At 38.4% G+C, this 15,084-nt stretch overlaps 1 protein-coding gene and 1 non-coding gene across 7 annotated transcripts in view; both read left to right on the top strand.

The window, feature by feature from the left end:
• Window positions 1-4,498: 4,498 nt before the first annotated feature.
• Window positions 4,499-15,084, top strand: part of TMX1 (thioredoxin related transmembrane protein 1) — a 193,675-nt gene continuing 183,089 nt past the window's right edge. For 5 of the 6 annotated variants that reach the window (XR_010380961.1, XR_004137364.2, XR_010380962.1 and 2 more), the window contains exons 1-7: window positions 4,541-4,777; window positions 7,545-7,660; window positions 8,996-9,041; window positions 11,006-11,134; window positions 13,056-13,101; window positions 13,201-13,302; window positions 13,413-13,479. Coding sequence is in view for 3 of the 6 variants with exons in the window: in XM_031453715.2 (XP_031309575.1) it covers window positions 4,626-4,777; window positions 7,545-7,660; window positions 8,996-9,041; window positions 11,006-11,134; window positions 13,056-13,101; window positions 13,201-13,302; window positions 13,413-13,479 (658 nt within the window). In the remaining 3 variants the exon portion in view is untranslated. Of the gene's footprint in view, window positions 4,778-7,544; window positions 7,661-8,995; window positions 9,042-11,005; window positions 11,135-13,055; window positions 13,102-13,200; window positions 13,303-13,412; window positions 13,480-15,084 lie in introns of all 6 variants that reach the window. The other variant, XM_010982912.3, reaches the window with a different exon arrangement.
• LOC116153668 (small nucleolar RNA SNORA70) lies at window positions 7,782-7,915 on the top strand. Its single transcript, XR_004137561.1, has one exon. It is a non-coding gene; the product is annotated as a small nucleolar RNA SNORA70 (small nucleolar RNA).

Consider the following 15,084-nt stretch of genomic DNA (forward strand, 5'->3'; position numbering starts at 1 on the left):
TACTAGTATTTGTTAGGTGCCAGGCCCTGTGTGGCCTGGAGAGGCACTACTCAGATTACCTTCAAGAAAGTCTGCTGTGCCAGTGCATCAGCAGATTTGATGGTCCCCTACTGCTGCCACTGTGAATGCTGAGACTGTGTTCCCTTCCCTGCCCTCTCCCACCAACCACTGCTCCCAGCCAATGACTGACTGGCCAGATATACTAGAGCCAGCCTTTCCTGACTAATGTGGGATTCCTCTACTAGGCAATTTGGGCTCATGACTCCCTGTAGATCTGCCTGAGCCTTCCTTAGAATTGTCCTGTGGTTGGTCTGAGGCTCTTCCCCACCAATCCTCCTTCCCCTTTCCCCTTCACAAGTTTCAGACCAACACTGCAGTCTCAGAGTTCTCCCACCTACTCCTGCTCCTCTTCCCCTTATCCTTCCCAGAACTTTCCCCAATAAATTCCTTGTAGGTCTAATCCCCTTTTAGCATCTGTTTCTTGGAGGATTTGAACTGACTCATTCTGTTTTAAGCACTTTACAAATGTTAATTCACTTAATCCATAAAATCCATGAGGTAGGACAATCATTACCCCCTTTTACAAAAACAGAAACCAAGACATAAAGAGGTTATGCAACTTGCCAGAGATCAAGGAGTACTTAAGTGGTGAAGGCAAGATTGGAACCCAATCTGGGTCCAGAGTCCATTCATTTAATCACTATACTAAGCTGCCTTTTGATCTTTCACGGGATGGCACTAGTTTCAGAAAACACTCATGATGCACGGTAGAATGTATTTTGGTTGATACAGAGAGGAAGCATAGTGTGCTAAATAAAACTCAGTGTACCAAGAGTACACATGGTCTAGTCTGCATACAAGCTTTAATTGACTGAGAGAACAAGGTCTTATTCAGAGTATGAGAAAAAATGATATTAACAATATCAATAATATATTAAACATTATGAAATATAAAGATACCACTTGATATTATTTAATTTATGATATTGTTTAATTGTAATATTATAGTAAATTAATGGTGAATAATTATAAATGTAACAAAATATTAATACCATGACATTATATGGATATTTTCATATATTTCTTGATATTTATACTCTTAGACAAATATTTCAGAGACCAAATTAGAATTCTTTTTAATTGATATGTATGTATTGTTAAGTGAAGAAAACTAACTAGTAATTGAAATATGAGCTCACTAGTGTATTTTTTTTAAGAGTAGTTTCTGTGCATTTAATTGTTCTGATATTATACAAAAGAAAATGTTAACAGCAGTTGCTTAAGGGGTGCAAATTCTGGCAGGAGATGGAAAAGATTTTAGAGGATATTTCTTTTCACTTTCCAACCTTTCATACTTTGTATATTTTGGTCATAAGACTGTATTTCTTTCCTAACATAAGTGAAATATTAAAATGAAATCTTAATAACAAATTATCATGAATGATTTAGTTTATAAAGAATATTCATGAACATAGTTCATTTTATCCTTTCACCAACACTGTGAGGTATAAATGGCAGATACTAATCCATATTACATATAAGAATATATTTACACTTTTTTATTGATGCACCCCATACAGTATAGTAAAAGCATGGCATCTCTATAATTATGGTTTTCCTCATTAATTCATTCATTCAACAAATATTTATCAAGCCTTTATTATGTGCCAGGTTCTAATAGTGGCTTGACACTAAGCCTTGGAGATTATAGTAGTGAAAAAACAGAGAAGTTTCCACTGTCATGAAACATATTCTTATTGGGTGAGGAAAGAAATCAGATAATAAACCAAGGAGCATATCAGTTTAATATTATGCAGAGAATCAGCATGGACAAATATGATGGATAATATGACCTGCTAATGTGACTGGGAGGGATCCTTAGATGGGGTGGTCAGAAAATGCTTTTTGAGGTAACTTTTAAGTTGAGATTGACACAGGAAGGAAGGGGGCAGGGCACAACTGTTAAAAGAATGACACAAATGTTAAGAAAAACAGGATATGACAAAAACTGGTTAGAACCATCTAGACTCAAGATGGTGGAAGATTTGACTTCTAGTAGACCTTGAGGTTCGTTATATGCTCACTGTAATACACCAGCATGCTAAAGGACAGACCCACCAGCACCACGACAGTTCAGAAGCTGACCATAAAAGGCCAAAAAGTGGGCAGTGGCCCAATTCCTGGAACTTCCTGCCCCTTTCCCAAAACAGAATATTCCTTACCTGGCCCATAAAAACTAACCATACCCACTTGGGCCTGCTCTCACTTTCTGAGGTGGTCCGCATTCTGCCTTTGGAATATCTATCTCTCTAAATAAACTTGCTTTCACTTTACTTTGACTTTCTCTAGAATTCTTTTCCTGCTCAAAGCCAAGGACCATCACTCAGCAGTCCTCCCAGGGACTCATGAGCATCCTAGGATGTGATATTTCTCTCTCCTTCATCAAGAACAATGTCAAAAAGGAGTGTTGTGAAGATCAGCGGATAAGTAGTCCAAGCAGCAGTAACAGGAAATGTTAATTCTCTAGTGTGAGAATGAGTTTGACATGTTCAGGGACCCCCTGGAGTGTAGCAGGGTAGGGAGGAGGAGAGCTGGTACTACATGAGGTAGCAGTTAGGCAGATGTCAGATAGTAATGAGTTTAAGGAGTTTGGATTTAATGTTAAGTGCAGTGGGAACCACCTGTAACGTTTTAGGGATACGTTGCTTGATCTAATTTAGAAGAGCAAGAGAGGACTCATGGACATCAGTTGGGAATCTATTATTGTAGTCAGGCAAGAGATGACAGAAACTTGGACTAGGGTGTTGACTATGGAGATGGAAATTAGTGCAAGCAGAGTTTATGGGACTTGCTGATAGAGAACATGAAGAGGGAGTGAAGAGAGAGAACAATAAAGAATTAAAATATAAATTGTTGTCTTGAGCCATTAAATGGAACTTAAGACTCAACTGAGATGGAAGAAACAGAGAATCAAGAGTTTTATCTTTTCATCCTGCTGTTACATTTAAGCTACCTGTTAGATATCCAAGAGATGTCAAGCAAAGAGTTGAATATTGTTAAAACAAGAAAGTCTCAAAATGGAGTCATTCTCCCCACCCCCCCAAGACTTAAAGGAGAGGCAATCTACATGATAAAACTCTTGCCAGTTCCCTTCCCCTCATAAAGACCTAGAAATAATCCTTTCTTTTCTTTTGCTAATAATTCCTTTGCCTCATCCTTCTTCCTATAAAAGACTTCCACTTTGTACAACCTCTAGGAGAGCCCTACTCATTGCTAGACAGGATGATGCCTGATTCATGAATCACCTAATAAAGACAATTAGATCATTAAATGTTTCTCGGTTGAATTTTGTTTTTTAACAATATAGATGTCTGAAGTTCCCAGAAAGGCCAGGGCTGAAATGACAGACATATTAATGACTTTTAAAGCCAGAATTGAGGTTATCTGGAGGAGTGTGTGGATATAAAGAGGAGGGGGCCCTTATAGCACCCTGGGGTAAGCCAATGTCTGGAAGTCAAGTAGAGAAGGACCCGCCAAGAAGTTTCAGAAGGAGCAGCTACTGAGGAAGGAGGGGGAAAAAAAGGAAATAAGGCAGCACATTTCAAGGAGGTTGTGGTGGCAGTAGGATAATGCTGACAGTCAACTAAGATGAATGTTAACATGCAGATCACTAGTGTCCTAGAAACGGCCTGAGAAGAGGTGGGGAAATGAGCCAACTGCAATGAATCTAGGAGAGAATATGAGGTGAGGAGCTGTAATGGCAACTATTTTCAATGGACTGATTAATACTTTCTAAAGACGGTGCACATTTTGATTTGCATTTGTAATTATAAATGCTTGAGAAAAAAATCTTAAATATGTGCTACAAGCCTACATGTCTTGTTCTATTTTGAATTTCTGATCTAGCATCTCTGTAACTACTGCATTAAAAAAATTGAGGGATAACATACATCCTAAAGTGCATAAAGTGCACTAAACTTAACATGCACAGCTTAATGGCTTTTTACATAAGTGTACATCCGTGTAACCACTGTCCTGATCAAGATGTAGAATACAAAGGGAACCCGTAAGGTTCCCTTGTGCACGTTTCCAGTCTATAATCCCCCATAAGTAAACCAATATTTTGACTCATAAAAACGTCCACTGGCTTCCTACAGAAGTTTTCAAAGGAAACAACAGAAAATTCTGACGGGCATTTAACTGAAAACTGCTTTAGTGTAAACTTACCAGCTGCCTTAAGTATACATGCCAATCATTTGGCGCCAAAATCCTGCCGCAGACTTCCCAGCGCTTCGTCTCCAACTCCCGCCCCACTTTTCTACACCACGCCCTCGGTTCACTCTTCCTCCAAAACCGTACTGGGGCAAAGCCGAAGGTGGGCAGAGACCATTTTTCTGTCATGCGCACTAGGGTATAGGCGCGCTCCCTCTTTCTCTACTCGATCAGCCCACTAGGACCTGGCTTCGTCATGCGCATTGAGAGTCTTCAAGATGCGCGCGCACGAGCGCGCGCTTCGCCGTGCTCATGCGCACTAGCAGGTCAGCCCGCGAGGGCGGAAGTGAGGCGCTGCTGCGCGGAGGTGGGGGTCGCTGCGCTTGCTGTCGGTGAGTGGGCTAGCGGCCGACATGGCGCCCTCCGGGAGTTCCGTGGTCCCAGTGGCAGTGCTGCTGCTGTTGCTTTGGGGGGTCCCCTGGACCCACGGGCGGCGGAGCGACGTGCGAGTCATCACGGACAAGAACTGGAAAGAGTTGCTGGAAGGAGAGTGGATGATAGAATTGTGAGTGCGAGGCGGTGGTCTCGGGGTCCCTTGGTGGGCCGGCGTCCTAGATCCAAGTCTGGACACCTGATTCACCCCCATTCCTCTCATGCGGGTCCCAGGTTTCCCTGGACCGCGACTCTGAGCCAAGGGGCGGGAGCCCCCTACTCCTCGCGATCCCCTGACTCCTCTTGGGATCCGCGACTGGCTTGGTCCCACCCCCTCTTCGTTTCTCACCGGGGAACACTGTGTTAAGTTTCTTCTGAAGTATGCACCTCGGTTTGGTTGCTAGGGCTGTGGTGCGCCTAAGACGTTGCGTTCAGCTCTGAATTCTCTCAACTTTTCTTCATGGCTTTGGAGGTTGAGGGGCGGGGGGTTGGTCTGACTAGTTCCTGTAGTTATTTGTTTCAAAATGAGTCCTCACAGACTTCCAGACTTGCTTTCACCAAACGCTACAAAAGAGGAAATTGAGCTGAATCTCTCCTCTCCTTTTGAATTATCCTTAAAAAGTAGTCCACTTGTAGTGTTAGAATTTGAGACTCTTAAGTTTTATTTTATGGATTAGGCGTGCTTCTTTTTATCTTAGATGCCAAGTAAATTCAAGTTGGGTTATTTAAAGAAAATCTTTCGCTTTATCATTTCTAATTTTTTTGTTTTTCTCTTTGCCCACATCTCATTTTTCCTTTTGGATGTGTGTGCGTAATACTGAATTTCCTGGGTTGTTACTTGTATGCCTAAGTGGTATTGCATTAAAATATTAATATGAGTATGATTATAAACTCTTATTAAAGGTGCAGGTCATCATTTATTGTTCGAATAAAGTGCTGTGCCTGTGATGATTCCGCTATAATAATATCCCTTCTGCACCGGTAGATAATAAACTATCTGCCTTTGCTTTAGTCACTAAATTGGTAGTGGTGGCAGTATTATTGATACCATTGGTATTAGTGATACTGGTAAAAAACGCCATTATCGAATGTTAACTGTGTACTAGACGCTTTAAGCACTTTACTTACATTACCATATTTATTCTTTACAAATTCTGTAAGATAGGTGTTATTTCCTGCGTTTTACAGATAAGAGACATACCTAAGAGCCTTAATTAATCTGTCCAGGTATTGCTGTAGTGGCTTTCTTTTCATCTGCAGAGCTTACCACAGGGTAGACATGCAGATGTTTTGAGAACAACCCCCTCCTTTAACAAGATTCAGATGGGTGTTTTCCTACATGGTTAGGTTGCCAGTTAAGGGAGGTGGAGGTGGTCATCCCTAAGGGAGAACCCAGTGGGCCAGATCAGTAACTCCTGAATCATAAAATGAAATAAGGCATAGAACATTTATATGGAGGGTGAGATATAGTTTGCATATAATTTATAACTCAGTAAAATGAATTTTAAGGCACACTGAGGCTACAGAAGAGAGGAAGTATAACCAGTGACAGCATTTGGTTTTAATTGTCCTAAGTAACTTGTTTTAGGTTTTGTTCATAAAATATTCACAATTTCATAAACAAGCAATAGTGATTATGAACTAATATACAAAATAAAGTCAAGTATTATTTTAGGAGATTTTTATTAACTCATTTGATCAAACTATATCAATATAGCAGTCAAAAGTAAAGTATTAGGGGATTTGAATTAGAGCGTCTGTATGAAATTAGAGTATACTATAGTATTTTTTTCATTCTTTTCCTTAGCGTACTGGATATGAGGTTAAGTCTTTAAGAAGCACCTAGGAAACAAAAGGAACTTGAAAAAAGAGTCTAGTATTCCTAACAATAGTCCGCTCTTATTACAAGTCAGTTTTAAATCCATCCTCATCAGGAGTTTTGTTAGAGATATTTTCATTGTAATACAATTTATTGTTACAAGGTTTGCCTTTTATGTATGGTACTAGTCTTGTTCCACAGTGCCTATTACTTTTAGGAGTTTTATTTTCATAAAATAAGTCAAGAAAATATAATGAAGTACAGAGTGTGTACTCTTGTGTTTAACAGGTACAGGCTTTATTCTTCCTGGTTCCATTTTAAAAAGCTGAGGTAAATTATCAGATAATGTACAATAAAAGGGAAAAGTTAAATCCTAGGAAAGATTCAGGGCCTTTAAAAGACTGATTACCAGGAAAATAATTAAAGTGCTAATATTTTTGGCCACAGATTTGCAAACCCAAGGTTGACCGAGGGCTGGCCAAAGAATTTCATTTGGCCTGTTTAGTGTTTGTGTCTGGGTTGAGTTTTGAGGTAACATTTTTACATAAAAAAATGCAGATTTTTCAGCTTCTTTTGAATCAAACCAGCCTGCGGATCTGGGCCAGCAGTGCCCTTTGGCAGTCATGCTGAGTGGTGCTTCCCTCTTTAAGATGGGGTACAGGTTTCCCATTCACCACAACCCTGGCTGCTTCCTATTTTTCTCATACTAGCACTTGCTTTTGTGACTCCTGCGTGTAAAATTATTAAAACAATGAACTCCAAATTTGGCTTTGAGCTTTCTGGCCATATTTTAATAGAGAAATCCAAAGGCTTTTAAAGAGCTGTTTTGCACGTGAAAAAGTCCTAGTGTCTTAAGAACTTATTCTCAGAATTACTTTTCCATGATGAGCATTATCAATTCATAGTTCTTGATTTCCATAGTGTTAGACTCACACTTAAAACGTTTTCATCTTCACGGAATTAACCACTTTACTTTCTTGTTTTTAGTATAAAATAGTTTTCACAAGTTACATATTTTAGAATTTTTATCCCAGTATGATCATAGCAGAGTGTTTAACTTTTTTAAAACTGTGTTTCTTAGTTATGCTCCGTGGTGTCCCGCTTGTCAGAATCTTCAACCAGAATGGGAAAGTTTTGCTGAATGGGGAGAAGATCTTGAGGTCAATATTGCAAAAGTAGATGTCACAGAGCAGCCAGGTACTGTAAGTCTTTGATCAGTTTTGTTTCTTTACAGTTTGGGATGGTCTCTTTATCCTGTTTTACATGATATTACATGATTTTAACTCTGCCTTTCACTAGGTTTTAAAAACATAACTGTCTTCATTTGATTAAGCTGATTCACACGCCTCTCTGATGGGTACTCAGTGTGCAGTGCCTGCAAAAAGCTGATTCCCTGGTTGTGTATGCAGCTTAATCTTTTATATATTGCTCTAAAGGACCTAGGAAACATCTCTCTCCCTCCATTCTTCCCCACATAACTGCCCTCCTATCTTTTTTCCTTTGCATCTCAGGCCACAGCCTGGTATGTAAGACCTCTGTGAGAAGTCCTAGCACACTGTGGTCCACGTGGGTGTTGGCCAAGCCATTATTTGCATCCATACCAAGCTTTAGAATAAGGAGTATGTGGTTGAGAGTCTTTGTAGAGTCAAGGTCACAGTCCCTGACAAGTGATCTGAATCCCTGTAATTGGATTCCAGATTTAATCCATTAACTATGATTTGAGGACATGGGCTCTTAATTACAAAGCCCTCATGGTTTTGGCCTCCTGACTTGGCCCCCTGGACAAGTGGCAAGCCCGGCCCTTATGGATGCGTATTTCTTAGACCAGCCTCATCTTACCTGTTTTTGGTCACAATAAACCTGGATTCTTGACTCTGTCCCTATCCCAAATGGTAATGATCACTAATACTTGTTGAGCACTAATTATTACAGGTACTGCTCCAGATTTTGCATTTATTATGTAGTCCTTATGCAACCTTGTGGAAGAGGTAATACCCCCATTTTACAGATAAGAAAACTGAGGCATTAATTAGTCCTTAGTTATTTTAGTGTTTAACACATGGTTAATAATTTTAGCTGATGTTGTTATAGTCCACTTTATGAAAGATTCATATTTTCCATTTTTAATAATATCTTAAAAACTGTTTTCTGATTGTCAGATGCAAGTTCATTTGATTTTAGGCCTAAGTTATATTGTTCTGTCCCATAACTCATCACTAGTAATCTTATAGTGGTATAGTTGATCAGATGTTTTATTTATATATATTCGCTAATGTTGTCAATATTCAGACTTTACATGGTTTATAGTTGAGATAATGTATAGTAGTTTTTTTAAGTTGCTTAAGTACATAATTGGAATTTCTTTCATTGTTTATGTTACATAGCTCAACTATTTTTAGGTATAATTTCATATTCTTTGTCTATTGGTTTTTAAATCAGAATCAGCTTTTAAGTAGTAAGTGATTGGCCCATATAAAACCTGTTGTGTGTTTTTTCTTCTGTTTATTTCTATTCTTTCTTTATCATTTGTAGGACTAAGTGGACGATTTATCATAACTGCTCTTCCTACTATTTATCAGTAAGTATTTGAAGATTCTGTAGGATGCCTGATGGTATAATGAGAATAGTAGGCCCCTGGCCTAGGTCGTGTTTAAAGAGCATTATTTTCAGTAAATGTATTGGAAGGCTTACTGTGCTTTTAGTGCTGTCCTAGGTGCCTTTAGATAGGTGAATGACGTGTGAAACAATCTGTGATCTCAAAGATTTGTAATTGTTTAGAAGATGATGTGCACAAGAAACAGTGTGATACCATTCAGCATAGTAAGTGATTATGAGCCCAGAGTTCTGGTAAGCACTGTAGGAAATTTGGTAAGGGAACAAAATTCAGCGTACTGGCCTGGTTCCTGGAGAATATGGGGTTAAAACTGAACCTTGGGAGTAGAATTTTCAGGAGTGCATAGTAAGCATTCCATCCTGAGGACAGTCTCATAAACAGTCATAAATAGGAACATGTTATTTTAACTAAGAAGGTGCTGTAGCTCACTCTTGGGGACAGTAGTAGGTGAAGTGGTTGTTAAGTCAGAATGAACAAGATTATATAGTCTTTAGTATCAGGTTTTTTAGCTTGTCTTTATCTTCTAAATAGGCCATAAGAAATCTTAAATCTGTGTATATACCCTGAACTTTAATGTTCATCTGGCTGGTGGGATGAATGCCAGGAGGTATTTCTCTCCTCATTTAGAGTTAAGAAAACAACACGTCGGCTGTTCTGTGTATATCTTGATTTTCTTTGTCAGGTTTTTTTCCCCATGTTTGTGTCTGTTTCCCTATACCTTTTTAATTCACCCCTACCCCCTTTGTACCTATTTACATGTATCTTCTCTGTCTCTGTAAGTGCTTTCTCCCTTTTCACGAAGTCCTTTTCTCCATGTCCCCTCTAGTTAGTCTCCCCCTTTTCTCAACATGCCTGAAATTTTCTGGGATTTCCTGCCCTTTTTCTTTTAGTCACATTGTTTGTCATGCCCATTCCCCTAATTTCTACCTGCTGAAGCTCTACCTATCCTTCAAAAACAGCTCAAATGCCATTTTCTCCACAAAACTCTGCTTTGGCTCTGGTTGAATAAAGGATCCTCTAACTATAGATAGTAGGGAGCTATTGAAAGTTTTCCTATTTAAGTGATAAAAACAGAAGTATTAATGAAGTAGAATTAGACTGGCATATTATTTAAGGTAGTTTGGAAATGATGAAGGTGTGGGAGCCGGGAGAGCATTTATGACCCTGTGACAGAGCTCTGTATGTTGGAAATGGGAAGGAGGAGGTGGATGTCAGGAAGAATGCAAAGTAGGCTGTAAAACAGAATCACTGTACCAGATGCCTCCAGCGATTTAAAGCATGATGGCTGTGGCAGGAGGGTATAGCTTAGTGGGAGAGAGATGTACTTAGCATGCACAAGGTCCTGGGTTCAATCCCCATCAGAAAAATAAGTAAACCTAATTACCTCCCCCACCAAAAATAAAAAATAAATTAAAAAAACAAAACCAAAAGAAAGTCCTAAAGCATGGAGGCTGAGATGATGTGATTATGACTGGAAATACCAGAAAAATGCCTTACATGTTTAATGTGTAAATAGCTAATAATAAATGCTAGACATGATTCTAACCACTTTTTATGAGGTCATTTCTTCAATGTGTGTGTTGTGGCTTAAAAGTGATTTTCTGAGATTTATCTCATTTCTTTTTCCTCCCCCGTTTTATTGAGATATAATTGACATATATCTACTTGCTGTGTTTTATAGTCTTATTATTTGGAAGAGTAATAATAACATTCTTAAGGCTTATGATTGTTTAAAAATACAACCTCAGTGTTTAATTAAATATGGGGCTAAGATGCCAAGGGTAGGTAATTAGTATAATTTGCCACTTGTGCATTGCTGATGATTTTAAATATTAGATCGATTGTAAAATGAGTTTCTAAAAATAGTAAAACAAATACAAAATTTACTTATTTGGTACTGATTAATATTTAATTCTGATCTTCTTTAGTTGTAAGGATGGTGAATTTAGGCGCTATCAGGGCCCAAGGACTAAGAACGACTTCATAAACTTTGTGAGTGAAAAAGAGTGGAAGAGTATTGAACCTGTTTCATCATGGTTTGGTCCAGGTTCTATTTTGTAAGTATGAGGGGTTTTTCTTTTATTTACTTCAGAATTAATTGGAACACAATTATATTTCATATAAGTAAAGCATTTATGCTTAGTTTTAATTCTTGGACTCATAAGATATGTTCAGATATACTACGTGATATCTTTAGTTTGGCTTTATCTTCTAAGTGATGCACATACTTGGATCCTTGTTAAACCAGGAGGAGACAGTCTTTAAAATTAAGATGCAAGCCTTTCCAGGAGTACTTTAGCTCTGCAGGTGGGGTCTTTTGTATCATGAAAAGGTAAATAATCCCCCTAAGAATGTGAGAAATATAATGGGTACGGCTATCATTTGAGCTTAATATTTGAATGAGAAGCCTCAAACATATACTTACTCATGCTACCTTTAGATTTCAGTTCTAGATTTAATGTGATTGAATTACTCCACCTGTCTGATAACTTTTGCTGTGAGTAGTGTGGATGAGCAGTGGCATGACTGACGACTGAGCTTGATGTATAGGTAGAGGGTATATTTCTCCGTAGCAACTTGCTGTGGAGCAGTAAGGATTGAGCAGGGCAAATGGGTTTTCTGATACTGTCTCAGGGAGTAAGGCCTCACAGGTCATTTGAGAGGCTTCTGGGAATATTGAATTTTGCTGAGGTCACCATGGACTCGTCCTGGTGTGGCTAAGTTATCTCTTACTGTCCTCTCACCACACTTGCCCTTAGAGGGTGGGGAGTTGGGCACCAACGTATAGGAGATAAAAGTGCTCTGGATTCTGGGAGTGGGGGAAAGATCAGCCCTAAGCAGTACTTTGAAATTGAAGTTTATCTTTAGCACCTTTTCCTTACACCTCTGAATTGGATTGTACTTTAGCTGTCAGAATTCCCCCCGAACCATCATGCCCAACCCAGTTAAGGCAGCTGGTGTCTCCTGATGGAATCTAATTAGCACAGACCTCAGTGAGGCTGCACAATGATTTATGTTTCAATTCCTTGTTCCTATTCTTGTTTTGCATTTTAACAGCAGAAGCAACATGATTAAGGTATCTTTCTTTGTTGAACTGAAAATGTAACTGATTTTTGTTTGAAATCTCATGTCATAAATGATTCTTACCTTCTTTGGTAGAAGAAGAGGCTTGCTTGTAAGTCTTTCAGTGAATCCTCAGGCAGCAGTCTGTACCTTTTTATTGGAAGCCCGAGTAAGGGGTGCTCCCAGGGTCAGCTTGACAGGTTCACCCACCCAGCGAGTGGTGACTGGATTAGGCCATCCTGCATACGGTACTCCGGCTGATGTATGAATTGGTCTGTGTGTTAGGGGCACCACTTCTGCTGGGGAGAACCCACAAACCTAATGTTTGGAGCATGCCTTTTTCTAACTGCCTATCTAAAGGGCTTGGGTTTAAGTATGTGGAAATAATTAGTTTTAGTTACATGATGACTTAGCATTTATTTCTTAGGTAATTATTTTGCATGTCATTGAACTATATCAAACTAATGCTATTGTAAGTTCTATTTAATTTGAATATGAAAGGAGGGTAATTCTTACGTGGGAAGGATTAGCTCACCAAGTGCTCCTGGTTCTTCCTTCAGGCTCCCTTCTCTACTCATTCTTTGGAGGGTTTTAAGGGTGAATAAGAGTTGCCATTTGCTTACAGTGTGCCTGACTTTAAATCAGCTGGTTCCATAGAGCTCGTGACCTGTTAAGTGTTTTGTTTACGGGGACATCACATAGTGGCAAAAATTCAGAAACTATTAATTTTCATTAACAAGCCTTATTATGACCTTGAAATCAATGATGTATCACTAATATTCAGTAACACCAGCAATAAAATCTGTTGTGTTGGGGAAACTAGAGAGTAAAAAAATAGAAGATAGAGATAACACACGTATTGTACTTCAAAGCTGTGTCTCTTACCTGGTTTTTCAATCATTTCTCTTATTTTAGGATGAGTAGTATGTCAGCACTCTTTCAGCTGTCTATGTGGATCAGGGTATGGGCTAAAATTTTATTTCTATTTTAAACATTTTTGATACTGTCACTTTTTAAAAAATGACCAAGTTTTTAGTTTACCTTTTTCTTTTGATTTTAGACTTGCCATAACTATTTTATTGAAGACCTTGGATTACCAGTTTGGGGATCATATACAGTGTTTGCTTTAGCAACTCTGCTTTCAGGACTATTATTAGGACTTGTAAGTACTTCATTTTCAGAATACTAGGAAGAAAAATATTTTAGAATTTGCTAGTACAATTGCACTAGCTTTATAGTATGTATTCATATTTCTTATGTTTATTTTTGCAGTGCATGATATTTGTGGCAGATTGCCTTTGTCCTTCAAAAAGGCGCAGACCTCAGCCATATCCTTCCAGTAAGTACATTTTAAAATGTTTATTTTTATTCACTATAGTCCTGTTCATATCTGTAAACACAATCACACATATAACAGGTTGCCTTTCTAGCTTAGGTTTCTAAATATGGAGTGGTGGGGGAATTGCGGCTTATATTTCATGTAAAAATGACAGCCCAGTGTATTTAGGAAAGTAGTTTTTTCCTTGGTTTTTATAGTGTGGAGAATTTTAACACTGCATCTGACTTACAGATATTTGATAACATTGACCTGATGTCAGTTTATTTGAAAACTTCATGATATTCATGGATCCATTTGAGAACATACTTGGGTCAAAAAAAGTTGAATGCATTCCACTCTTGAAGACATTCACTGATACAGTGACCACATTTGAAGCTTTTTCTTTGTGTGCTGATGAAATCAAAATTTTTCTGTTAGGATATTGGGAAAAGCAATTCCTGTAGTTGCTTTAGGACTGGCATTGACACTGTGCTAAAAGATGAGTTTATATAATTGGAATATTCACTGCTGTCTGTCTAAATATAATTACCTACCAATCATTTGTTTTTAATCTTGACAATTACACCCTTACGAAGGCCCTCGTATTTGCTGTTTATAGAGAACTTTCACTTTCTTTCATCCCATTTGCTTTTCAGCGACACTCTAAAGTAGACTGCATAAGTGATATTCTTCCCATTTTGTGGTTGAAGAAACTGAGGCTCAGAGAGATGAACTGTTCTTCCAAATTCACACAGAAATGACAGAGCTGAGAGTAGAACATAATTCCTGACGTTCCTGTTCTGCCTTTTGTGACTTAGGACTTATTGAGGTCAAAACTCCTGAAATGAAATCAGTAGAGATTACACCTACAATATTCCTTGTCTGTCAAAAAACTGATAGGGTTTTTAAAACATTTCTTAGATAGTTGCATTGATACTAAAAAGGACATTGGGGGAGGGAAGAATTTTATCTACCAAGGGCCTCTGACCTGTAGGGAAAAATGTAATAAGCACAGATTACTTAAAAGATGATTTAAAAGTTGGTGAATTTAAATTTTGTATTGATTTCACTTCAAAAACCTTAAAACTAACAACAGATTTATCTTTTAAGTAACCTGTGGCACAGCTGATATTAATCCATACTTTAGTGGGGTACTGCCCCTTCTATAGCAGGCTGCATGATTTGTATTTCGCTTAGATTTTGAGTTGCTGAGGAAAAAGTGAACTCAGTCTAGCTTTAAGCAGAGTAAAAATTTATTGGTTCATGTAGTGAGGAAGTCTGAGGCCAGACTTGACTGGATCCTGGGGCTCAAATGTTAAGATGTTATGTTTCTGAATTGCTCAGTTCTCTGTGACTCTGCGTGCTCCATTTTTGACTCTTTTCAGTCCTGAGCATAAAATGACTATGAAAGCTATAGCTCATAATCCCAGAGTAAGAAGAAAATATACTTCTCCCTACACCCACCTATCTTTTGGATAAATTCTGATGTACTCCCCTTGTTGTAAGGAGCTCACTTTTTGAAACAGTCAGTATAAACCAGGGTTTCTCAGCCTTGACACTATTGGCCTTTTAAGCTGGATAGTTCTTAATTGTGACGAACTGTCTTTTATACATTATTGAATGTTC

Source organism: Camelus dromedarius, chromosome 5 (assembly GCF_036321535.1).
Source record: "Camelus dromedarius isolate mCamDro1 chromosome 5, mCamDro1.pat, whole genome shotgun sequence".
NCBI lineage: Eukaryota > Metazoa > Chordata > Mammalia > Artiodactyla > Camelidae > Camelus > Camelus dromedarius.